The sequence below is a fragment of the Hyperolius riggenbachi genome, chromosome 9 (assembly GCF_040937935.1).
Source record: "Hyperolius riggenbachi isolate aHypRig1 chromosome 9, aHypRig1.pri, whole genome shotgun sequence".
NCBI lineage: Eukaryota > Metazoa > Chordata > Amphibia > Anura > Hyperoliidae > Hyperolius > Hyperolius riggenbachi.
In genome coordinates, this window is record NC_090654.1 from 35,858,874 (window position 1) to 35,885,949 (window position 27,076).

General features: G+C 44.6%; 1 protein-coding gene across 4 annotated transcripts in view; it reads right to left on the reverse strand.

Moving 5' to 3' along the window:
• Window positions 1-1,177: 1,177 nt before the first annotated feature.
• Window positions 1,178-27,076, reverse strand: part of PBXIP1 (PBX homeobox interacting protein 1) — a 93,153-nt gene continuing 67,254 nt past the window's right edge. For all 4 annotated transcript variants that reach the window (XM_068252496.1, XM_068252493.1, XM_068252494.1 and 1 more), the window contains 5 exons: window positions 23,252-23,272; window positions 19,926-19,996; window positions 12,774-12,899; window positions 11,036-12,462; window positions 1,178-7,215 (listed from right to left, as the gene is read on the reverse strand). In XM_068252496.1, coding sequence (XP_068108597.1) covers window positions 5,733-7,215; window positions 11,036-12,462; window positions 12,774-12,899; window positions 19,926-19,996; window positions 23,252-23,272 — 3,128 coding nt within the window. In that variant the 3' untranslated portion in view covers window positions 1,178-5,732. The remainder of the gene's footprint in view (window positions 7,216-11,035; window positions 12,463-12,773; window positions 12,900-19,925; window positions 19,997-23,251; window positions 23,273-27,076) is intronic.

The window sequence follows — 27,076 nt, forward strand, 5'->3', positions numbered from 1 at the left end:
CAAGCAAAAAAAAAAATGAGATTCACTTACCTGGGGCTTCTACCAGCCCCATGCAGCCATCCTGTGCCCTCGTAGTCACTCACTGCTGCTCCAGTCCCCCGCTGACAGCTTTCTGACCTCGGAGGTCAGGGCCAAATTGCGTACATTTTTACACATTCCCGCTAGTGCAGGAACATTAACACATACATTTTTACGCGTTAGTGGTGCGTTAGTGGTGAAACGCGTAAATTTTTGTTCCTGCACTAGCTGGAATGAGTAAAAATGTATGCAATGTGGCCCTGACCTCCGAGGTCAGAAAGCTGCCAGCGGGGAACTGGAGCAGCAGTGAGTGACTACGAGGGCACAGGATGGCTACATGGGGCTGGTAGAAGCCCCAGGTAAGTGAATCTCATTTTTTTTTTTTTTTGCTTGAACCTTCCCTTTAAGTGATAAAGATGCTAATCCTGCATTCAAAACTTTCAAAACGTTTTCTGCTGTTATGATTTGGAGTTATCATATAGCTTAAGAGCAGTGGCTCTTTAGTAGTCGGTGCCAAAGAATTGCATGCTGGGGGTTCTTTTTATCTATAATATATTCCTCCTCTTCCCTTTATTTCCTTGTCTGCTGCTTATCTGAAACCTAATCCCCTAATCACTTGTGTTTACAAGCAAGGCTGAGGCGACTCAGCGATTGGAGGAGACAAGAAAAAAAGTAAAGGGCAGAAATGAACATCACGAGTTAGCCTTTACTGTGGGCAAAAGACATGGCCCACACCAGGAACAGAATTCTCATCATTTACTATATAACATTTACTGAAATCAAAACGTGGACAGTATAATACATGTGTTATGTAATTAGATCAAGTATTTATCTACTTATATATGTGTTTTTTCCCCCTGGAATAGTATGGCTGATCCTACTGCTTTAAAGCTGAATTATCTCAAGTACCGTCTGTTTTAAGAAGGCAAATCACTCCAAGCATTGCTTTTTAGTAGGAGGGCTTTTCGGTCTCTTAGTCCCCTGTACTTTCCTAGTGGTTTTGGGTCACCCCGAGCTATTTGGGTACGATTTTGTAAAATATATATAACATATCTGGAGAGCAGTGATCTCTCCACCTACAATGTAAGTTTGTTTTGTTTTGATTTTCTAATGTCATTTAAATCATTCTAAAGTCAGTATAAAAAAAACAAACAAACCCTTTTCAAACTATTTTAATTTTTTTTATTTTCAAAGTGCATTAGTCCAAAAGGTGTTGGGATTAAAATAAACGGCACAAAGGCATCAAACACACTCATAATATCACTCTTATCCAGTGTACTCTGTACAGCAGCTGCATGTAAAATGCTATAAACAAACAGCAAGTGATAGGCCCAGTTCACACTGGACGGATCAAAAACTGATCAGTGTAAAAAGAGATCTATGAAACAAATGAGGCTAGGTGGGAGGTTATTGTCCTGCATTATAAAGTAATTATAACGCAGATAAGCGCACTGCAATGTTAACCCTGTGCATCATTCACAGTGCGACGTTAAAGTCGCGTTGTAAATGTTGCGTTTATGGTAACGCACTGCTGCAGTCGTTACTTCTTAAAGAGACTCCGTAACAAAAATTGCATCCTGTTTTTTATCATCCTACAAGTTCCAAAAGCTATTCTAATGTGTTCTGGCTTACTGCAGCACTTTATACTATCACTGTCTCTGTAATAAATCAATGTATCTTTCCCCTGTCAGACTTGTCGGCCTGTGTCTGGAAGGCTGCCAAGTTCTTCAGTGTTGTGGTTCTGCTATGAACTCCCCCTTCCAGGCCACTCTATGCACACTGCCTGTGTGTTATTTAGATTAGAGCAGCTTCTCTCTTCTCTCTTATCTTTTACATGCTGGATAAATCGTCCTCTGAGCTGGCTGGGCTTTCACATACTGAGGAATTATAGACAAGGGCAAAGCTGTTTGCAGGAAGAAAAGAGCAGCCTGAAACTTCAGTGCATGAGATTCTGCAGGGGGAAAGAAACACACAAATGATCTCTTGAGATTCAAAAGGAAGGGTGTATACAGCCTGCTTGTGTATGGATGTATTTTCTATGTGTGGACATACTGTACATCAACCTACTTCCTGTTTTGGTGGCCATTTTGTTTGTTTAGAAACAAACTTTTTAAAACTGTTTTTAACCACTTTTAATGCGGCAGGGAGCGGCAAAATTGTGACAGAGGGTAATAGGAGATGTCCCCTAACGCACTGGTATGTTTACTTTTGTGCGATTTTAACAATACAGATTCTCTTTAACAGATACAGGACGTATACTTTTCAATGCCTGTATGCTCCACTGTATCTACTGTATGTGACGGTAATGCAGCGTTAAGGTGCATTGCGACTTTTTTTGTGCATTGCTTTGTAATGTTGCGTTGCGACTAATTTTGCATCACAACGCAACGTCCCACTGTGAACCTAGCCTCCCTTTTTATTGGGCATCAGTTTTTGATCCGTTCCACTCGCACACAGTCAATGCGATGCGTCCGTCCTCCCCACACTTGCGGTCCGTTTGTACCGAACTGATCCGTTCTAATGGAGCAATGAGAATGGATCCTACTGATAACATAAGATCCGTTCACCTACGTTAGGATCTGGTCTACTAAACAGACTGTTTTTAGTGCCAATGTGAACCGGGCCAAAGCTGCAAAAAAACCCACAAGTGTAACAAATCAATCCAAATAACATCCCAAAAAAAATATATAAACTTACCAGCAGGCAAAAACATCACACATTAATAAAATTTAAAAACAGTTCTGAGTTCTATCAATCCCAGGCAGAACATTTCTTAACAACAGAGCTCTTCAACGTAACCCTTCCAAAACCAGTTCAGTGCAAAGCTGAAAACCAGTAGCGGTGTTTCTATAGCAGGTCTAAATAAAAATGACAGCCAGTCAACTCACAAACTCTAAGTTTCGAGTAGTTAATGTTTCAAAGTAATTTTTAATCAGCAAATTTCAATTAGTTGGCATGGAAAGGTTACTTAGAGAACTCGAATGTCAATGGGGTAAAAAAAGAAAGACCAGCGACACACTCCAAAAAACTGGAGGAAATTAAGTTCAGATGGATGGATGGAAGGCCTTAAAGGATACATGTATTTTTAACATAAATACTGTATAGTGCATCAGCCTCAGATTGCTTCCTGACCAATAATGGAGTTATAATGCTCAACAGATTTTGCTCCACTTAAAAAGGAACTGTAACCCCGTATTGAACCTTATCCCAATCAGTAGTGGATACCGCCTTTCCCAGAAGAAATCTTTACCTTTTCTCTGATTATCGGGGGGTCTGTACGGCTGATATTGTGAAATCCCTCCCACAGTGGGATACCAAGACCTAGGTTCTGACAGTTTCCTTGTTGCATTGTGGGAAATAACAGCTGTTTCCATAACAGCTGATTGTGGATCAAACAATATGAACAAATTACATGGGGAAGATCAATCATTTCTTGCTCTCTCTTTTTTTTACCTTATTGCTTTGCAATGTATTAATTAATTTCCCCCCTTTCCACTAAAAAATTCCTCTTTAAAGTAAAAGTAAGTTTCGCCTTTTAAGCCGGAACTTCCGCTCTGAAAGTTAAAGACGACAGAACGCATTGAAAGGGTGGCAGCAGTTTAGGCGAGTTGCACACTGAAGGAAAACTTTGCATTTTTACTCATTCCCTCCCTAACAGTGCTCGTTGCCATATTGACCTGCTTTATATCAGGAAAACTTTGCATTTTTACTCATTCCCTCCCTAACAGTGCTCGTTACCATATTGACCTGCTTTATATCAGGAAAACTTTGCATTTTTACTCATTCCCTCCCTAACAGTGCTCGTTACCATATTGACCTGCTTTATATCAGGAAAACTTTGCATTTTTACTCATTCCCTCCCTAACAGTGCTCGTTACCATATTGACCTGCTTTATATCAGGTCACCATACTACCTATTTCACGGCTGCATTTTATTGTGCCCCCTCCTTAAAGTGCTTACCAATGTGCAGCCTCATTCTTTTGCAGATTGGCATGAGCATATTGGTTATAGTTATCGGCTTGACTTCTCTACTCTCACATCATTCACTGTACACCTGTCCTCGTTTCTGGTCTTCCTCATCTTTGTTCATCACCACAGCATATCATAAGAGTCACATGACTGGCTGAAACTTGGGACAAGCAGACAATCAATGAAGAGAACACAGAGGAGTCAATTAGGTACGTTTGAAAACTTTCTTCCCAGCCACATGGGGCCACTCTCACTGGAGGAAAAAATTTCAGGGATCCTTTCAAAGCCCTCAAGGAGCATACATATGAAATCGGCGCCGGTAGACTTGGGCGCAGGATACAGCCGGTATATAGCTGCTCCTGCTTCTGCACAAGTCCGGGCCGTGTTAATTACTATTCCCCCTCCAGGCCGCCATGGATGGTGGGGAATGATAATTCGGCTTCCAGCGATTACTGGAGGCCGAATTATTGTGTTTAAGCAACTTCAGCTCCGTCTTCTGATGGAGCCGACGTTACTCACTGAGCGCCACTGTAGAAGTGTTATATATATATATTATAGTCTATGGCGGCGCCGGCTGCGCCCAAATCTAGCAGCGCTGAAAAGCCCTGCTCTACTCAAGGAAGCCTGGTTGAGAAAGCCTGGATAGAGGCTACAGTGGAAGTATATGTAAAGCATGGGTCCTCATAGCCCTTTAGTGGAGCAAAATCAGTAACAACTGCATCAATAGAGATGTTCAGTGAGTTGCAAACAATTCTGCCTCAGAATTCTGCACTTTTCCCCAAATGAAATGTTGCTTGTAACTGGGCCAATCACAATAGTCCGGGAGTGCAGTTGATTGGCTCAATTCAAACCTTCATACAATTTGCATGACCATTTCTGTCTATCTCTGTCTATCCATGATCAAGGAGCAATTTATGACTGATTGATTTATGTTGTAAGCACATTTATGATTTAAGGAGCTTAAAGGCACTTTATGAGAAAGAAAAGAATAAAGCATGGACATGATAAAAATATAACACAAATTAAGGCAATCCAAAGGATATTCTTAAAAGTTAAGCAATTTCATTAAGTTTCTGAATGCTAAAATTGTAGAACACATTCAGAAGAATACTTTTTAAGAAAGTTTTTTTTTAGTCTGGTGTAGTTTAAATGTCTGCAGTTTAAAGCACTAGTGGTTAAGGCAAGAAACAGTCCAACAGTTCAAAAACAAAGAGGATGTTTCCCATACAGCATTACAATCTCAGTACCGGATAAAGAACTTCACAAAAAGTCCTGACAATGGTGGTGGTTTGGTCAGCGAAGCCCAGTGACCAGCGAAGCACACTTGAGCACACTTGAGCTCAGTGCTTATGAGCGTACACACACCAAAACACTTGTGAAAGATGCAGTTACTCCATGACCTGACTTGTGACCCTCAATATGCAGTTACAGCATGGAAACCTACTTAATCTAGCAATTTAAGAGCTAACTAAAAATAGATCAATTAATAAGTAAAAAAAGTAGTGGGCATTCAGAACCTTAGTATAATTATGCTCTTCTTGTCAAGTCTCAGCTCAGGCAAAGATAGGGTGTCGTTGTGCAAAAGGAACGCAAAGGGCAAGCAGTTCAGGAAGGGAAATTTGAATATCCATCAACAGGTTTACAAGGTAGATGGTCTCAAAAAATTGTATTGACAGACTCAGTACTTCCTGTGGTGGTCTTTTTTGTAAGATCCATGTTGATCCTTATCTTCATGCTGATTAGGTCAATAATGCTCCACATCTTCATCATAGTCATTGTGGTAGGACTTTTTATGCTCCTTTTTTTCACCATGCTTGTCACTGTAGGTAGTACCTTTGTTTTCATCTTGCTTGTCATAGTTTTTTCCTCTGCTGCGTTCATGCCTGTGGGGCATGCGTTTTTGTCTCCCGTCATCATTCTCCTCATAGTAGGACCTGTGTGTGTTGTCATTATGCTCGTCAAAGTGGGGTTTTTGTCTGTTATCGTGCTTGTCATGGTAGGGTTTTCGTTGGTTGTCATTATGCTCATTATAGTAGGGTTTTCCTCTGCTGTCATCGTGCTCCTTATGGTAGGGTTTTCCTCTGCTGTCATCGTGCTCCTTATGGTAGGGTTTTCCTCTGCTGTCATCGTGCTCCTTATGGTAAGGTTTTTGTCTGCTGTCTTCGTGCTTCTTATGGTAGGGTTTTCCTCTGCTATCATCATGCTTGTCATGATAGGTTTTGGGTTTGCTGTCGTGCTGGTCAGGGTAGGGTTTTTGTCTGCGGTCATCATGCTTTTCATCGTAGGGCCTAGGTGTACGGTCATCCTTGTCATAGTAGCGTTTCTGTCTGCTCTCATCATTCTTGTCATGGTAAGGCTTTGAGTGGTGACTTTGGCTGGAGTCCTCACAACTGTCATATTCTCGCTTTCCATGGCCACGTTCACCTTCTTTCCATGGCTTGTATTCATGGTGGTGGTCCTTATGTGGCTGTGACCGATATCGCTCATTGATAACATCTTTCTCATGCTTTTTCCAGTAAGGCTTATGCTCATGGTGGAAAGGCTGTTCTGTGCCTTGACTGTGGTTTGTTGCAGATTGACTATATTTGTATTTGCGTTCATGTCCATCCTTCCCTTGTAGAAACGTTTGATCAGAGGGTTTATCATGATTATGATGGTCTTGTGCTTCAAATTTGTCCTTGTGGTAGTGATGATCATCCCAGTCTTGCTTTTTTGGGTGTTTTTTGTAGGGTTTATGCTCATGAAAATGCCTTTCCTCCTTTTGTTGGTCATTGTAGTCCTCATGATGTTCATTATAAGACCTGTAGCCGTGGTCATGGTCCTTCTCATACTTGGGCTTCTTTGGCTGACGTTGTCTCTGCTCATTAAATACATCTCTGTTCTTGTCAAAGTTGTGTTTCCATGTCTTGCGATCATCCTCCCGGCTGTATCTTTCATCTTTATTGTACTTTTTAGTTTTCTTCCACTTGTGATCTTTCCTATCATCATCATCATCATCATAATCATCATCTTGACGGCTTGGTGACTTGTGTTTTTCATCCTCTGTGTTGTACTTGCCCTTGTATGATTTATAATGAGGATTCTCTGCATCTACTTTGAGGTTTTTCTTGTCTTTATGATACTTTGGATTGGATTGGTTGCCAGACTGGGAGGTCTCCTCCAGTTTTTCAGGGTTGTGTTTGTGGTGGTGATTGTAGCTCTTGTGGTGGCTGTCTTTCCTTACCGATCTGCAAAAGGAATTCATAGAGACCTGCACATGTTATTAGAGGAAGTACTGATGGCCCAATACACTTACATAAAAAATGGATAATGAACCAAGTATATCCAGACTATATGAAACAGCACATGAAGTAAAGCAAAACAAGGGCGTGCAAAGCCTGAGATTGAAACTGAAAATCTCTAAATTGGATAAGGGCTCTACACTGGAAACTAGAGATTGCATATTGACTCTTCCTGTTCAGTAAACCAGTTTAGTAAAGAGACCTTGGGCAAGACTCCCTAACACAGCTACTGCCTAATGAGTGCGCCCCAGTGGCTGCAGCTCTGGCACTTTCAGGCCGCCAGGAGAAAAGCTCAGTATATAAATGTTATGTTTGTGTGTGTCTGTGTCTAAATTCCTGGAGTGCACATTAGTTCTGTAGATGTGCCGTATGTAGCCCTGGAGCCAGAGCATAGAGGCTGCCATGTACAGTAATTATGTAATGAAAGGCCAAATCAGAGGCATATCATCAGTGGACCAGGCTTCCCAGCAGATGTATCAAAGCCACTAGCGTAACAATAGGGGATGCAGCCCCTGCCCATAGGGGGCCCGCTCAGGTTCATTTTGTGGGGCTGGAGGGGTCGCAGCATGAGAGGAAAGCATAGCCGCACATCGGAGGGGAGGGGGGACAGTTCCCCCCCCCCCCCTCCCTCACTTGGGCTCTCCTCTTTGCGCTCCCCTCCAGCATCTATTATCAGTGTTCAACAAGCGGACAGCAGCAACACATGCCTCCACCGCGGAGGACTCCGATCTCTCAGTGCTTCATGCTACTTCCTGTTTAAACAGGAAGTAGCGTCAGAGATCGGAGACCTCTGCGATGGAGATGTGTTGCTGCTGCCCGCCCGTGCCCACTGATAATAGATGCTGGAGTGGAGCGCAGAGAGAAGAGCCCGAGGTGAGGGGGGGGAGGGGGGGGGGGGGTTGAAGGAGACAGTCCCCCCTCCCCGCCGATGTGCGGCCATGCTTTCCTCTCGTGCTGCGACCCCTCCAGCCCCACAAAATGGACCTGGGGGGCCCCATCCAAATTTTAGCAGAGGGGCCCCGTGATTTCTAGTTACGCCCCTGATCAAAGCTCCCTCCTGATACATGGTTGGACCCCCCCCATGTGTCATGCCTGGACAGAGTCCACCCTAGTGGTCAGTTCTTCTGCATCTCCTCTTCTCATGCAGAGTAAAAATGCAGGGGGAGCTGTTATATTTACCTAGTCCAAGCTGTATCTGGTCTCCTCTTCCTCCTAGGAGCAAAGCAGTGTATTCTGCCCCCGAGGCTCCTGATGACATGACATACATCGGTAGATGGACGATACCAGCATACCGCATGCCCGAAGGAAGGGGAGGCCCAATACAGTGCAGACCAAGTAAATATAACAGTACTCCCTGCACTTACTCTGTCCAAGGATAGGGTGGTCCCTATTGTCTCCTCCTGTGTCTTGCGTCTTTTTGACTTGCTACGGCGAGTGCCTGTACCATGTGACACTGGCACATGGGGGGGGTTAGGGCTAGGACAATCCCCAATAGATTTCATGCTGAATTCTATTGGAAATATGCCTGCAGTGTGTGGGCAAGCAATATGTCCCTCCATGATCAGATTCAGGGAGGGATCTATCTGATGGCCGATCTAGTGGCAGACAGAGGTGCATGGGCACCTTTAAGGCTCAGCGTACTGAGAGTTTGGGGCCGAGTTCTGTATAGACACATTGCTAGCCTGCAGGCAAGTAAAGTGTTTTGTTGCTATGAAGAGGGGAGGAGGGCAAACGACGGAATGGCACGGAACGCAAGGGGTGAGTAGGAGAACAAAGCCCTCGTCCCGTTTCCCTGCCAGTCTGATCTCTTGCTGCTGCTTTGAGGGGAATGAAAGGCATTGTACACAAGCTGGATTCTAGGCAGAGGCAGCCCTGGCTGGCTACTTCAGTCAAGAACCATCTAGTAGGTGTATAGGGACAATGCTAGTTCACACCCATTTCCTGTGAACTATAAGTCCTGGCTCTTAATGTAGACACATGGTTTACACTGTACTGCAGGGATGCTGGGACATGTAGCCTAGTATCTATTATTATTCCTACTCTGGATGTCAGATAGTGACGCCTGATTGACCTGTAAAGCAGCTGAATCCATAGAGGAAAAGCAGCAAGTTGTACTGAAGTTAGCTGGGCCATTTACATTTGGCCAACTATTTTCCAACCTCAAAATAGCCATTTGGTTGATTGGACAGGTTAAAACATTTATATTACTGAGGGTGAAAACTTTTTTATGCAGTTTCCAGGTTAATAAAAGCAAAGAAACCATTGCACACAGATGTACAATCAGTTTTCGTTTTTTGTTGTTTTTTTTATCACACTATAGGAGTGCCACCTGCTGATTAAATTGGCATAGTCTACACTCTAAAACACTCTTGTTTTACTAAAGTTGAAGAGAAATCGAGAGCCCAATATGGTGTAGTATGTCAAAATTGATTGGATAAATGAAACAGTGAGATGGTAATACTCACAAACACGGGTTACCACCTAGGTAACCACTCATTAGGCAGGTGAGGAGATTAGACCTGTCCTCACTCAGGATTAAGAAGTCGCTCTCTGTAGATAGGAAGAAAGGGGGTAGATCACCCCTCCACCTGGGGTGGACTCAAATATATTGGTAGGTGAACAGAGGCGCCAGAAGGATAAAAGTACATAAAATTTTTAAAAACACACAGAGGTGCTCTGCTTGCTATAACTGAATTGCTGCTGTTTATCCCCTGCTTATTGCCTGAAGAAGTGGGCTGTGTCCGCGAAACGCGTTGCATCTTTGGGGTATTTTCAATAAATGTGTATATTTATATATTTACAGTCCTTGGTGTCTGCTTTAACGGAGGCGAGTCCACCACTTCTTCCCAGCAATTTTTTAAAAATTTTATGTACTTTTATCCTTCTGGCGCCTCTGTTCACCTACCAATATACTCTTGTTTTACTGTTGTGTAGTCAAGTTGAGTCCACAGTGAATATTAGAGCCTAATTTTTAGTGACCAAGTCAAGAGATTTGGTTTCTATAATTGCTTCATGTATAATGGCTTCATAAAACACCACACTTTTCTGCTTACAAAGCTTTTTAGAAGGTGGAGCTCCAATAAAGTAAACATTGATTTGTAATATTTCACATGAAGCCATTCTAAAAATGAATGAGATCTATAATAAGTTTTCAAAAAAAAAAAAAAGTGACTGGTCAACTGGAATTCTCCATAGTAACTGTCATAGTAGGGAACATGATCATATGACCTTTATAAAGCATCAGACTCTTTTCCTCCTCTCTGTAAAGCAAACACTGATGTAGTTGTTTTGCATCCTCCAGACCTAAATGGATGAAGTCATTTGGAGAGTGAACTTAAAGGACAACTGTAGTGAGAGGTCTATGGAGGCTGCCATATTTATTTCCTTTTAAATAATACCAGTTACCTGGCAGCCCTGCTGATCTATTTGGCTGCAGAAGTGTCTGAATCACACCAGAAACAAGCATGCAGCTCATCTTGTCAGATCTGACAATGTCAGAAACACCTGATCTGCATATGCGTGTTCACGGTCTATGGCTAAAAGTATTAGAGGCAAAGGATCCGCAGGGCTACCAGGCAACTGGTATTGTTTAAAAGGAAATAAATATGGCAGCACCCATATACTTCTCACTACAGTTGTCATTTAATAGATATATCACTTTTCTTCTTGTACAAGGTCAGCTATGTATTTTTTATACTCACAGCTCAAAATGTCAGGGAAAAATACCATTCATTAGTAAGCACCAGCATCCGAGAGAGCTACTCACCTTCTCTTATTTGCAGCCTCTCCAAAGAAGTTGGTGTAGACATATCTCTCAAAATCATCCACAATATCATCACTTCCTGTCTCCTTCTTTGCCAGGTCTTCTAAGAAATCTTCTACATCATCCACAAAGTCCTTGAAGCGAATCTTATGGTGGGCAAAATAAGACCCCTCGAAAAAGCCATCAAGAAGAGGTAGAAGCTCAGGCAGGTTCTTTGAGAGCTCTGACTTGGCAAGATAGGTTTTTAAGACTTCTTCAAACTGCTTTCTCTGAACTGGTTTCAAGTCCACATAGAAAAGATCAAGGCCATCTTTCTTAGCACATTCTTCCAGCCCAGAACAACCTTCTGGAACACGGTACTGATGGTCGGAAAGCTTCTTCCAGAATTTGTTATGGTCATGGTGTCGATGTTCTTTGCCACTGGCTTTGTCTCCATGATCCTTTCTCTTATCTCCGTGTTTGTGGGCCTCTGAAAACTCTCTCTGGCCCTTACGTGGATGAAATTCATCTCCTGCTTCTCCATGGTGATGGCGAGCATGTTTATCTTTCCAATTCTTCTCATTCTCATGCTGGTGAGGGGAGTCCTTCCATCCATGCTCTTTTCCTTTGTCCTTCCAATTTTCAGACTCACGGTTAGGGCGCTCTTTATCCTCTGTCCAACTCTTCTCTCTCTCCCCATGTCGATGTTTCTTGTCCCGCCACTGCGGTTTGTCTTCATACTTTTTACTCTTCCATTCTTCATACTGAGATTCCCTTGCTTCCTCCTCTGTCCACCTTTTTGCATGCTCTTTGTTGTGTTTGAAATGGGGCTTCTTGAACTGCCCATCGGACATGGATGCATTGCTCCATTTGTCACCTTTCTTCCATTCTTTATGACCAAAGTATTTTTTCTCTTCTCCAACTAGCTGTTTGCGTTTTTCGGCATGCTCTCCATATTTCTTCTCCCATGTCTCTGACCTCTGTGCCTCCATGGCCAACCTGTTGCTCATTTCAGTGATTCGGGATTGTAGGACATTCTCGCCTTCCTCCGTTGTCTTATTGGATGTTATACTGTCAAAATCTTGCCTGATAGAAGCCACCAACAACCGCTGCTTATCTAACTCTTGTCGAAGCATCTGGGACTCTGCCACCAGTGTCTCCTTCTGCGAAAGAAAGCTCTCCATCTGCTTCTTAGAGGAATCCAGTTCTGCTTTAAGCTGGGTATTTATATCAACCAAGGTCTCCTTCTCCACAGTATTGGTCTCCAAACCTTCCAGCTTCTCCTGGAGGTTCTGCAGCTCCTCTTTGGCAGTCAGATGGTCGGTTTCCTCTCGGAGGAGAGCTTCTTTCAATCTCACATTCTCATCCATGAATCTGGTGGTTTGTGGCTCTGGAGTGGTTTTGATTCCATCACCAGCCTGCACCAAAGCTTCCAGCTCCTCTTTCTGGGCCTGCAAGAAGTTAAAACAGATAACAATTAAATATACCAAGCAAAAGAAAGGCAACTGCTCAATTTACAGTGGAGGGGACAAAGTTCAGTAGAAGATATTATTTGCAAAGTGAAAAATACACACAGATTTTTCAGCGCATGACCATCTAGCCAGCAAGAGGCTATGTTGTGTACATGCGTAAAAAATAATAAAAAAAAAAATCACAGACCCACAATGCTAAATCTGCACCTATGATGGGGGGAAAAATGGCCACTGCAACGTACAAACATCATCACATCCTACACAGAAAAGAAACACGTGGGTTAGAGTACCTGAAGCTTGGCCTGCATGTGCCGAATCTCCTGGTTTTCCTTGGCTACTTTATCCAGAAGGCCATTCATCACTTGGAGGCTGCTGGGATCACCGGTGAATTGGTCAGCGTGTTCATGGAGCCAATCCTACAAGAGATAGAGTACTTATACTGACTAAAACCAGCCTTCTTAAAAAAAAACGAAAATGAAAAAAAAAAATCACACTTGATTATTTAGCTTGATTGGGGATTGGGGGGGGGGGGGGGGGGGGGTCTGGCACCTCTTTTATTTATACACAGTATATGAGAAGGCGGCTGCCTGAGTGAGCACCTTTTGTCCTCAGCACCATGGGGAGAGAGTCTGTGTGGATCTTTCTATTCTATGTGGCAGAATGATATCTTTATTATGTGGATTGGATTGTAATATTATTCAGTTGTTATATTCCTTTGATTGGCACTGGGTATCCAGAATTTGAGTGCTTTGACTGTTGTGTATTTTCTTTATGTGATTGTTTAATGAACAGTTTTCTTGTTTAAAAAAAAAAAAGAAACTACCTTTAAGCTCTTCTCTTAGAGGCACATAACTTGACCTGAGGAAGCAGATGATGCCGTGAAAACGCATGGTCTATAAAAGGTGCCCAATAAAGTATTTTGATCTAGTCAAAGAACTACTTATTTAAGGTAGGACCGATTTCATTTTACTATAGTTTTGCTACAATGTATACCTATATTTTGTAAATTGGCTTTTACCTACTTTTTTGGATTACCACAGGCGCCTCCTATCCTATCTAGTTCGATCTCCTCTCTTGGATCTCTGAATCTTTAAGTACAACTGTAGTGAGAAGAATATGGAGGCTGCCACATTTATTTCCTTTTAAAAAATACTAGTTGCCTGGAAGCCATGCTGATCTACTAGGCAGCAGTAGTGTCTAAATAACACCAGAAACAAGCATGCAGCTAATGTGACAATGTCAGAAACACCTGATCTGCTGCATGCTTGTTCAAGGTGTATGGCTATAAGTATTATGCTGGGGATACACGGTACGTTTCTGTACCGTGTATCGAGCAGCTGATCTGGCCAGCTAATAATATTCAGTTGGTCCGATCACGTTGCTCGACCCCCGCCCGCTCGACCCCCGTTGGCGGACAATGGCAGGGAATAGAGCAGCTGATAAGGAGCGCCGGCGGGGACGAGCGGTAATCGATCCGCGCGCATGAGCGGGGATGCGACGGGAGTCGATCCGGCAGCTAATTGGCCGCCGGATCGACCCGTGTATTCCCTGCATTAGAGACAGAGGATCTGCAGGGTAGCCAAGCAATGTGTATTGCTTATAAGGAAATAAATATGTTATCCTCCATATCGCTCTTGCTTTAGTTGCCCTGTAAAAGTCAAAGAATTCAGGCAGGTTTACCAGTCGGAATTTGCAGCATTTCTCAGTAGCATTTATTACTATTTAAAGGGGTTCTGTAGGGTATTTTACTGACATTTATCTGGGGCTTCTACCGGCCCCCTGCAGCTGTCCTGTCCCGTGCGTCCTTTACGATCCTCCATCCAACCACCGCCCTTCACCGTCCAATTATTCGTCTAACTGGACAAATGCAACTGGGCTTGCGTGGTCGCGAGCATCCTCGCTCCCGTCTCCCAGAGCTTCCTGCGCAGGTGCAGTACTAGAAAACGTTGTACTTCGACTGTGCAGGAAGTTCCCAGAGACACAAGCGAGGACGCGCGTGGCCGCGCAGTTGCATTTGTTTAGTTAGACGAATAATTGGACAGTAACCAGTATCAGGGAACGGAGGATCATAGAGGATGGTGTGGGACATTACAGCTGCAGGGGGCCAGTAGAAGCCCCAGGTAAGTGTCCGTTTTTGTTTTTAGCCACTTAACGCAGAGAGGCAGCGGCTGGTCGTAAGTGGATTTACCTCGAACGAGCGGCCGTTCCATATCAGTTCACGGAGGGTGTCTCCGTGAACAGCCTGCAAGCCTCCAATCGCGGCTCGCAGGCTAAATGTAAACACGCGGGGAATAAATCGCCGGTGTTTACAGCGTACGGCGCTGCTGTCGCAGCAGCGCCGTAAAGGAGATCGGCGATCCCCGGCCTCTGATAGGCTGAAGCCTATCGGAGGCGGTACAGGACGGATCGCTGTCCTATACCGCCCATGAGAAAGAGGGGAGGGAGGGAAGGAAGGAGAGGAAGGGCGGAATAGTGCTGCGGAGGGGGGCTTTGAGGAGCTCCCCCCCAAGGCACAAGGCAGCTGCGGCGATCAGACTCCCCCCCAGCAGGACATCCCCCTAGTGGGGGAAAAAAAGGGGGGGGTTTAGTCTGATCACCCTGCCTATTACACGATCTGTGCTTTGGGCTGAAGAGCCCACGCAGCACAGATCTGACAAATGTCAGCCGGTCCTTATGTGGTTAAAATACCCTACAGAACCCCTTTAATAAAGAGGTAGATGCGTTACTGAATGAATTCTTGTGAGATCCAGAGAGGTATTTTTCTATGTTGATGAGCGAACAAGTACATTTATATACTGTACAAGGTATGTAGTTAATATATTTTCAGCAGCTGTCCGTCATTTAGTGAGCAGGATGTTTAGTGGATTGAATCCTCTTGATGGTATCATGACTGCACTTTATTACCTATAGACTTCCGTGTGGATGTATTGATGCATTTATGAACTGTTTTAGACTATATCAATAAAGTTTTGTTTTAAAGACAATACTGCTTTGTAATGGAGAGATAATTGGTGTAATGCATAGACCACATAGACCAAAGAAAGCAAAAGAGATCTAAGGAGCAGAGAAAAGAAAAAAAGGATTATAGAGAAGCGCGTTTCAGAAAAAGGCTACAGGACAATAGCTGTAGTGACCTATAGTAGAATAAAGTAAATTATTCATGATACCCACTTTTATCATAATCTTCCTCATGTCAGCATCAGAAACACTTCCTATATATTGCTGTATATTGGTATGTAGCCCTGCCCTTCTAGTGATGCATAGCCTAGGCCGTTTAGCTATGCTGAATTCTCCATCCCAGAGCATTCTGGGACCCCAGGTATCATTTGTACTGGCTTCAGAACTTGGTAAACATTCCACAGAGATCACCTGACAGGATATTGCCACCAGCGATACATTTCAGAATGTAAATCTTGAAGAGGAAAGATTTTACAATGGGAAGACATTGACTTAATAATTTAGAAAGTAATATTATTCATTATGTAATTTTCACTACAGTTCCTCTTTAACATCCATAAGTAAGACTGTAGCCGACATCTATGGACACAGCCGTAAAAAAACAAACAGCCAAAGACAGCTTTCAGGGGCACACAGACTTAATGCTGAGAATACACAGTAAGTTTCTGGCTCTAGATCAGGGGTCTCAAACTCGCGGCCCATGGGCCATTTGCGGCCCTCAATACAATATTTTGTGGCCCCTGCCGGCAAAAGCAAAAGAGACACGGAAGCAAACTATTTTTGCCTATTTTACCTAATAGTTCGCTTCAGTGCTCCCAAGTAATCTGCCGCATCCCCGCCGCTAAAACGAGGGCTGCATAGCCCCCAAATCCCCCGGGCAAACATGCACGACTGCGCTGAGGGGCAGAGGTTCCAGCTGTAGCTCTGCCCCTCCTGACGTAAATCGCCGCACGGATCGCCGCCTCTCCCCGCCCCTCTCTGTGAAGGAAGAGTGAGAGGGGCGGGCAGAAGCGGCGATCCGCCGCGATTGACGTCAGGAGGGGCAGAGCTGAAGCTGAAAGCTCTGCCCCTTGCAGGAAATGCCGGCGGATTGTCCCCCGGGCAATTTGGGGGCTCTGCAGCCCTTGTTTTGCGGCGGGGACACATGAAATCCCTTATGCGGCCCAGCCTCATCCTGACTTTGCCTCCTGCGGCCCCCAGGTAAATTGAGTTTGAGACCCCTGCTCTAGATTCTCCTATCGTTTTTGCTGCTCTATTCTGCAGACGATTCTCTTATCGTCCGCTCGTTTTTCTTATCTTTTTCCATTCACTTCTATCAGAAATCGAGCCTCGAAAGGGAGATCGGACATGTCGGAAATTATCTATCGAACCATCTAATCAACTCAAAAACGAACTGTGTATTCCCAGCATAAGCCTGACACCCACCATTTCACATCAGATAGATGGATCGAATAGATAATTTCAGACAGGTCCGATCTGATATGCATAGAAGTGATCAGAAAATCAATCAGAAATCATCTATCGACCCATCTATCTGATGGGAAATTGCATGCTGTGTACCAGGCTTAAGGTGGCCATACACTCGTTAGATTAGCAGCAGATAGATCATCAGATAGATTTCTGATCTATCTGATGTGTTTAGGAACATTTTTTACTAGGAACAGATTTCAAATAGATTTTAGTATGAAATCCTATTGAAAAAATGCCATCAGATTTCCATTAGGGCCAATGCAAAATGATAAGCAATCTCAACAGATCGACCTAGATTTTCCAGCCTGCCAGATCGATTGAAATTGATTGAAATCAGACGCAAATCGTCGGTTGGTCAATCGATTTGCAATCAACCGATTTTGATCGACCGATCGGCCAAAAATCGGCTGAGTGTATTGGCCCCTTAATACTGGGAATACACAGGTCGATTTTGCCGCTCGATTCTCCCGCTCGGTCGTTTCGCTGCTCGATTCCGCAGTAAATTTGCTTATCTTCCGGTCGTTTTTCTCATCTTTTTCCATTCACTTCAGTCCGAAATCGAGCAGCGAAACAATCGGGTGGGAGATCGGACATGTCGGAAATTATCTATCGAGCCATCTTTATGGCTCAAAATCGAGACGTGTATTCCCAGCATTAATGCTTGGTACACACCATGCCATTTCCTGTCAAATAGATGGGTCAAGACTATTGTTTCCAACAGGTCCGATTTGATATCCAATTGTTTTTCTGATCGATTTTCTGATCATTTCTATACAAAATCATGCAGAAAAACAATCAGATCAGATCTGTTGGAAATAATCAATTTGACTGGAAATTGCATGGTGTGTGTGCGCCAAGCATTAATTTCTAGGTCAGGTTCCATCAGTGTTTGACCGCACCATCAGTTGCTTTAGGAGTGGCAATGAGCTCAATGGAAGAGGACCCTGGAAGACTGTGGACATTCAAATCCCTACACAATTTGGGCCCTGGATACAGGAAGGACTTGCTGAAGATGCACCACACCTCTCAAGTTCAGATCAGCATGTTCCATAAACTTAGGCACTCCCAGAGTGCACCTCAAAACCTTTGGAGCCACAGCTTTCTGTCATGCTGCCCCTACCCTTTGGAATTCCTCACCACACCCAGTAAAGGCAACCCCTTCCCTGGAGTTATTCAAATCCAGACTGAAAAGCCACCTGTTTAGCCTGATATTTTTGGACTGAGTTCTTCCTCTATACCACAATTTACCAATCAACCAATTACTGGTCTGAGCCAGGCTTATGGGCTTTGAGTCATACGGGAGAAAAGCGCTTTACAAATGTTATTTTTTTGCTGTTTGTTGTTATAGTTGAAAACTTAGAACCAGATATTTTTATGAAAGTTTATTCAGGCTAAAAGAATGAAAGAGGCTGCCCTAGATCCTTTCCAAGCTGTTCAGGAGACCCACAATTACAACCTCACACTATAAATATCCATCAAGAGTTTTACCCTTTCCTACCCACCCACCAATGAGAGCTGCTTGACTGATGTATACGGTGCCATTATTATTGGTCACAAAAAGACAGGCTGTAAATCAGCAAATGTCAGGTCCTGTAAAGCAACGTAAATATAAGATATGGAGGCAGATATCCGCAGCTGCGCCGCATCCTATCTGGTACCACCAATCACTCAGCAGTATCTGTATTTTTTATAATCCAGGCATGTCCAATGTCCGGCCCGGGGGCTAAATACATCCCGTTGAACCATTTCTGGAGGCACCCAAAGCTCTCTACAGTTTTTTCATGTGGCCCACAGGCCATAGCTGCAGAACCACATGCAGGGGCCAGCAGCAATAACAACCACTAATTAGCAGCCACCACTATGCCAGCAGCAGTAACAGCCACTGATTAGCAGCCGCCACTACGCCAGCAGCAGTAACCACCACTGATTACCAGCCGCCACTATGCCAGCAGCAATAACAGCCACTGATTAGCAGCCACCACTGTGCCAGCAGCAGTAACAGCCACTGATTAGCAGCTGCCACTATGCCAGCAGCAGTAACCACCACTGATTAGCAGCCGCCACTATGCCAGCAGCAATAACAGCCACTGATTAGCAGCCGCCACTATGCCAGCAGCAATAACAGCCTCTGATTAGCAGCCACCACTATGCCAGCAGCAGTAACAGCCACTGATTAGCAGCCGCCACTGTGCCAGCAGCAATAACAGCCACTGATTAGCAGCCACCACTATGCCAGCAGCAGTAACAGCCACTGATTAGCAGCCGCCACTGTGCCAGCAGCAATAACAGCCACTGATTAGCAGCCACCACTATGCCAGCAGCAGTAACAGCCACTGATTAGCAGCCGCCACTATGCCAGCAGCAGTAACAGCCACTGATTAGCAGCCGCCACTGTGCCAGCAGCAGTAACAGCCACTGATTAGCAGCCACCACTGTGCCAGCAGCAGTAACAGCCACTGATTAGCAGCCGCCACTACGCCAGCAGCAGTAACAGCCACTGATTAGCGCCCGCCACTATGCCAGCAGCAATAACAGCCACTGATTAGCAGTAGTTACTGTGCCAGCAGCTGTAACAGCCACTGATTAGCAGCCGCCACTATGCCAGCAGCAACAACAGCCACTGATTAGCAGCTGCCACTATGCCAGCAGCAGTAACAGCCACTGATTAGCAGTAGTTACTGTGCCAGTAGCAGTAACAGCCACTGATTAGCAGCTGCCACTATGCCAGCAGCAGTAACAGCCACTGATTATCAGCTGCCACTGTGCTAACTGCATTTGGCATATGGGTTATTTCCCATGGAAATGATTTGGTAAAATGTCAAAGGCATAGGTATCGAATGGCAGTCAGCAAAAATTGTATTTAATTTCGCTAGTTCAGCCACCTTACACTCTCAAGAACGGCTATATGGCTCTTGGCCTAAAAAATTGGCCACCCCTCCTATAATCTACAAATACTTCAGTCCATGAGAAGGTGTGTTTAGTAAAAAAAAACATTTCTCTGTTCCTCTGTGTACCTGAATATCAGTGATGGTCTCTGGCTGGGCGTCTCCTTTCATGCTACGAGTTATTACATCCTCAGAAGGCTCTGCAAAACAAAAGAGAACATCTATAGCAAGTCTGTACAGTGATCCATACATCTCCTGTATAGGATGCTACACTGTAGCTTAAATGACAACTAAAGGGAGAAGAAGGCTGCCATATTTATTTCTTTTTAAACAATACCAGTTGCCTGGCAGCCCTGCTGGTCTATTTGGCTGCAGTAGTGTTCGAATAGCACCAGAAACAGGCATGCAGCTAATCTTGTCAGATCTGACAATGTCGGAAACATCTGATCTGCTGCATGCTTGTTCAGGGTCTATGGCTAAAGTATTAGATGCAGAGGATCAGCAGGACAGCCAGGCAACTGGTATTGTTTAAAAGGAAATAAATATGGCAGCCTCGATATCCCTCTCATTACAGTTGTCTTTAACCGTACACAAAACTCACAGTTAATAGCAGAAGTAAGTTTGGGCACAAGATGGAACCTTTAAAACACACCTGAACTGAGGGTGATGTGGAGGCTGCCATATTTATTTCCTTTTAAACTATACCAGTTGCCTGGCAGTCCTAATCATAGTAATTGTAATAGTGTCTGAATCATACGCCTGAAACAAGGGTCTATGGTGAAGAGTATCTGACGATTGTGCGGTCCAATCGACCATCCAATTCGATAATGAAATCTAATCAGATGAAAATTGGTGCCCAAACAAGCTTCCCCGATCAACAATTCAACTATTCTGGCTACCTATATTAGCCCACTGCCTTACGGTTACATTAGCCCATGTGATGTCATGGCCACACCCATTTTTTTGCCACCACGCGTTTCGTTTAATTGTTGTTGGTTTTTTTTTTGGGGGAGGGGGGGGAAGGTCGGTAAATTATCCGCACCGGGTGTCAAATACCCTAGCTACGGCAGAAATTGGTTGATCAAGCAGGCCGGCGTGGATGATAGTGTGTGTGGTGGTAACGGCGTGCGATATCAAGAAAACCGGCAAACGCAAAAAACACCAGACCGCTGTCCCCCCTAGTGATAATGTGCCTCCCTCGCCCGTGCATTAAAATCTCACATGTTCCAGCTGCTGCTAGTGTCCAGCTGCTCCTTCTTCCCCAATCACGTCTCACATGGCTGACACACTGGTGCGCAAGTGATGTCACACACTGGCCACGTGCAATGTGTGGCAGCCATGTGGGATGCACATTGGGAAGATGGTGCAGCTGGACACTATGGGCAGCCAACAGATCTCTCTGATCAGATTCGATCAGAGAAAGAGATCTGTCTCTTGGTTGACCTGCCCACATCGCTAAAAGCATGGGCTTCTTTAGAGAGACATATGCTCAGGAGGACTGCCAGTAAACTGCATTATGTAACTTGTAAACGACTGCTCAACGCCTACTGGCGTGAAGTCCTGGGGCGGGGTTGTGCAGAAGATTGCGCTCCGATGCACCCACATCCGCTCAGTCATCCAGCGGCAATTGCTGCTAGGAGACTGTTAGACGGTGGAACTGACATCTATTTACACTGTACAGCGCTGTGATCTACGGCAGAGCTGTCCTAGGGACAGCTGTGTGATATGGCTGTCCCCCTGGAAGGCACAGGAGCCTAGGACAGCCAATTGCGATGAATGGCTGGCAGGGGGAGGGAGGGAGGGATGGACGAGAATTTAAAAAAAAAAATTAAGTAAAATTATATAAAAAAACAAACAAACATGCCGGCAGGGAACAGAGCCCACCAACATAAAGCTCTGTTGGTGGGCATAAAAGGGGGGGGAGGGGGCTAATCACTTGTGTGCCAAGTTGTACGGCCCTGCAGCGAGCCCTCAAATCTGCAGTGGCCTGATTTGTAAAAAAATAAACAAATAAATAAAATCCTGGTCACTAGGAGGGGGAAGGGGGTAAAGGCCTGTGGTTAAAAGTAAAAAAAAATGTCAGCCTCCATATCCCTCTCAGTTCAGGTGGGCTTTCAGGGCTGTTTCACACCAAAAGTGCTTAAAGGATTTCCAAGGCCAACATTAAAATAAATTTTTACTCACCTGGGGCTTCTTCCAGCCCCTCGCAGCAGCTCCGGTGGCCCTTGCTGTCCTGCCCGTGATGATTGCAACCCCGCCAGCGGGTCGGGTCTTCTGTGCCTGCGTGGGTATTCATCATGGGTGCGCCCACGTCATCTGGCACCTACTGCGGGACAGCGGGGGCCACCAGAGCTGCTGCGAGTGACTGAGGACTAGATGTGCTTTGAATGCAGCACAGTGGTGTAGTGGTTAGCGCTCTCGCCTTGCAGCGCTGGGTCCCTGATTTCAAGCCCAGCCAGGGCACTATCTGCACGGAGCTGGTATGTTCTCCCTGTGTCTGTGTGGGGTTCCTCTGGGCACTTCGGTTTCCTCCCACATCCCAAAAAACATACAGATAAGCGAATTAGCTTCCCACTAAAATTGGCCCTAGACTACGATACATACATAGACATAACTATGGTAGGGATCAGAGTCCCTCTGAGGGACAGTTAAAGAGAACCAGAGACAAAGCACCCTCATGTATTTTACCATATATATCAATGGGAACATGGCAGTAAACACGTACTCTGCCATTTGTTTCATCCTTCGCTGCTCATTCTGCCTGTTCTCAGCTCTGATAAGAATCCCCGACTGAGCATTTACGGTAGTTTAGTTTTGCCCCATAATGATTATAGCTGAGTCAATCTTCTGTGAGGTCTTTTTAAGCCTAAGCCCACCCCTTGTGGCTCTGATTTCCTGCTAGGAGGATAAATAGCAGGAAAGAAGAGCCAAAAGGGGTCAGACTTGGGTTTGAGAAGACATCACAGAAGACTGACTCATGCATGGAAAAGCTAGACTGAATGCTCAGTCGGGGATTCTTATCAGAGCTGAGAACAGGCAGAATAAGCAGTGAAGGATGAAACAAATAGAGTAGGTGTTTACGGTCATGTTCCCATTGATATATATGGTAAAATACATGAGGGTGCTTTGTCTCTGGTTCTCTTTAAGTGACAAGACCTTATACTCTTGACAGTGATGTGGATGGTGTCAGCGCTATATAAAAACTAAATAATAATAAGAATAATTATAATGCAAAAATTGATTCCAGCGTCTTTGTAGAGACAATTGAAGGACATCCCAGTGGGTGGAGTGGGTAGGCAAGCTGCTATTAGGACTGTATAGAACCATACAGTACAACCGCCCAGACTATTCCCAACACTCAGCACTGCTGACTTGACCAGCAGATGTATGGTAATTAAAATATATTCATTCCCAGCAGCTGCAGCACTGATGGATAGTTTTGCAAAACAACTCACCATCGTCAGTAATGAATCCACCTGCAAATAGAGAGAAGAAAATTTTCTATGAGAATCCATTGCACAATTATAATAATGCAGAATACGGACCACAGTCACAGATATAGTAATTTGCATTAATAGTGTGTAACTGGGGTGGGGCCATTAGAGATTAACCTCTTCAGGCGCTCATTCCTTTAGATCATACACGTTAAATTCCGGCCCGCAGGCCAAATATGGCCCTCAAAGTGATTTCATTTGGCCCTCAAGTGGTTTCCCCACTTTGCATTATGTTTGGCCCACTCTAGACCACCAGGGAAGCTACAATATTGGAGGTGAAGCCCTAGATCACCAAGTAAGCCATATGGGAGGCACTAAACTCTAGGGAACTGTATAGGGGAGGGTGGGGGCCTCTAGACCAGGGAACTGTATAGGGGTTGGAGGGGGAACATCAGACACCTGGGAACTTAATGAGGGAGGCCAGTAGGCATTGCGGTTGGCCCGCGACTTGGTCCCAGTGTACAATTTCGTCCCACTATGGATTTGAGTTTGACACCCCTGCTTTAGATTGTAAGCTCACAAGGGCAGGGCTCCATTTTTTACGCTCTTGCAATCATTTTCTGCTGTTGCACTGTTTAATAAAAAAAAATTAAAAAAAGTGTTCAATAATATTGAAACCATAGTCACTATCCACCGATTTGTATCCTGATCTTGGAATCAGATTTCTCTCCAGTGCATTTGCCAGACCCCAAACCCTCACAGCTGATGTGAATAGTGCATCACTCAATCAACAGCACTGAAGAATGTATCGGTGCTAAATACAGAGGATTACAACAAAAGTACAAAATGTGCAATAGATAGTAGTGTTTAAAGTGGAACCGAACTCTTGAACTCCACACAATGAAAAGTTTTTATTCCACATATAGTTTCAGAGGAAATCCACTGCTCTGTGTTGCATTGTTTGTTTACCCTTATCATAGTGTCTAATTGGTTCTGATCAGCAGCTCTAACACCACCAAGGCTCTCTTCACATAGAATAAACACTGAGGCTTAACCCCTTCAGTGCTCACTGCAAAGTGAAACCAAGTTCTAAACTTCATTTTTGTAATTTTTCCTTAAAGTGTAATGAGAAAATGTTTTTGTCCATAAAGTATAAATACTGTGGCTAATATTTTAGAGCAGAAATGAAATTAGTTTAGTTCCACTTAAAGGACCTCCGTCGCGAAAATCTTAAAATGTAACATACATGTAAACATATACAAATAAGTAGTACATTTCTTCTGGAGTAAAATGAGTTATAAATTACTTTTCTCCTAAGTTGCTGTCATTTACAGTAAGTACTAGAAATCTGACATTACAGACAGATTTTGGACTAGCCGATCTTCTCATGGGGGGTTCTCAGTGTTTTGTTTATTTTTAAAAGCACTTAGGAAATGGCAGTTGCTCCGTCCAACTGCCAAATATGTGTGCAGCGAGCTGGGAGGCTAGCCAGCATCTTTGTATAAATCTTTTTAAGGGAATTTCTTTATAAAGAATAAATGCCATGCTGAGAATCCCCCATGAAGAGATGTACTAACCCAAAACCTGTTGGTAATGTCCAGGGCCGGATTTCTGCAAAGGCCACAAAGGCCACGGCCTAGAGCGGAAAAAAAAATCAGAAGGATAAAAGGGCGGCAGGACCTGAGAGAGATAAGAGGCTGCATGTCAAAATATATCATTTCTCTTGCTCCGAAGCCGCCCCGGCTTTGCTGCACACACAGTCAGAATTCCAGAGCTCTGTGTATTTTACTTACTTCGTGGTGTGCGATGAGACAGTGCTATCTCCTGAACATACAAGCTTCAGCTTATTGCCAGGGGTGAGAGAAACATGGATCACAATGTAGACACAATTTCTGATCCAGTAAAAGTAAACATTTTAACAGAATTATTTCCACTTTACAACTCAAGCTGGGCTAAACAATGTATTGCTGGTCAGACTCTGTTAATGACTTGAGCCATTCCTTCTCCTCTCTCCCCCTGGATTGTAAATCTTAAACAGAAAGATAAGTTTTTTTTTTCCTTAGAGAGATTTATGACAGCCCCTTCTAAGGCCCGGTTCACATTAGCGGTGGCCGTCCGGAATCGCCGTGCCGGAGCCGGACCGCTTGCAGAACGGACGGAACGGACGCACGGCATAGCAATGAAAGCCTATGCGTCCGTTCACATGCGTCCGTTCTCCCGGACCGGAGCCGGACCGGATCCGGACTCCGGCGTCCGTTCCAACATGCGCTATTTTTTGGTCCGGCAGCCGTATCCGGGGCGGAGCCGGACTGCACCATCCGGCCAATACAAAGCTATGAGAACCGGAGAGCGCACAACACACTGGCTAAAAATCCGGATGTTCTACCCCACTTCCTATGCGTATTGAAGCGGCGATTTTGGATGGGGACACATGGGCAAGCATTTTGGAGTGGAGCAGCAGTGATTTTAAACGTGCTGGAGATGTTGGCAGTATGTCGGAGGTGGAGGTGAGTGCTAAACAGCGGAGGGCCTGATTCCACAGGTCCACCTTCTGCTGACCTCCCAGACCCCAACATTTTTATTCCTTTTCTACTATCTTTTGCCAAACGGATCCGGATCGCATCCTGATGAACACCTGATGCAAACTGACCGGATCCGGATCGGATCCGGATCAGAACCGTACGGTTCCGATCCGGTCCGGATCCGGTCAGGTCATCCGGTCCGTTTGGCAGAGAACCGCAAGTGTGAACCGGCCCTAAGCTAAATCTTAACCCCTTGCTGGCTCATTTTAAAGGCAGCAGTAGTCTAGTATGAGATAGACAACTTCTCTATAATTATAATTGCAAATGTACTGTTGTATACTTTTGTATTGTTACATTCTGTTTTGTATACCAAAAGTAATAACATACACTAAGAATTAAAAAAATATATATGTTTGTACCGTGTTGGCAAACAGTAATAAAAACAACTGTGAAAGAATCAGTACAATAAATACTATAAAATAAATGCAACAGATCTGTGATTACAGAAGAGCAGAGAGGGAGATGAACTTCTCTGCAACTTCATGCCTGGTACACACCATGCAATTTGCCATCAGATAGATGGGTTCGAATTGATTATTTCTGACAGGTCTAATCTGATTTCTGATCATATTTCTAATCGACTTTGTATAAGTGATCGGAAAATCTAATCAACCCATCTATCTGGTGCGTACCAGGCATTAGGGACTCACTGCTCTGATAGGAAAAACAATAATTCATCATTTTTCAGAGAGAAAACAAGTGATCCTTAAAGACATCCCCTGGGAGGTACTCACCTCGGGTGAGGGAAGCCTCCGGATCCTAATGAGGCTTCCCATGCCGTCCTCTGTCCCACGGGGGTCTCGCTGCAGCCCTCCGAACAGCCGGTGACAGACCCGACTGTAAAATCAATATTTACCTTTGCTGGCTCCAGCGGGGGCGCTGTGGCTGCTTTCCGCTCCGAACTACACGGAAATACCCGATCTCAGTCAGGTCCGCTCTACTGCGCAGGCGCCGAAAACTTGCGCCTGTGCAGTAGAGCAGACCCGACGGCGATCGGGTATTTCCGTGTAGTTCGGAGCCGACAGCCGTCAGAGCGCCTGCGCAGATGCCGGGAAGGTAAATAATGACGTCATCTTGTACGGAGGGCTGCAGCGAGACCCCCGTGGGACAGAGGACGGCGTGGGAAGCTTCCCCCACCCGAGGTGAGTACCCCCCAGGGGATCTTTTGATGTTACAGATCCTCTTTAAGGCTCATACACACATCAGACCATAGTCTTTGAAAAATGAAAGATCACAGACCAATTTTACCCCCTTCCATGTAGTA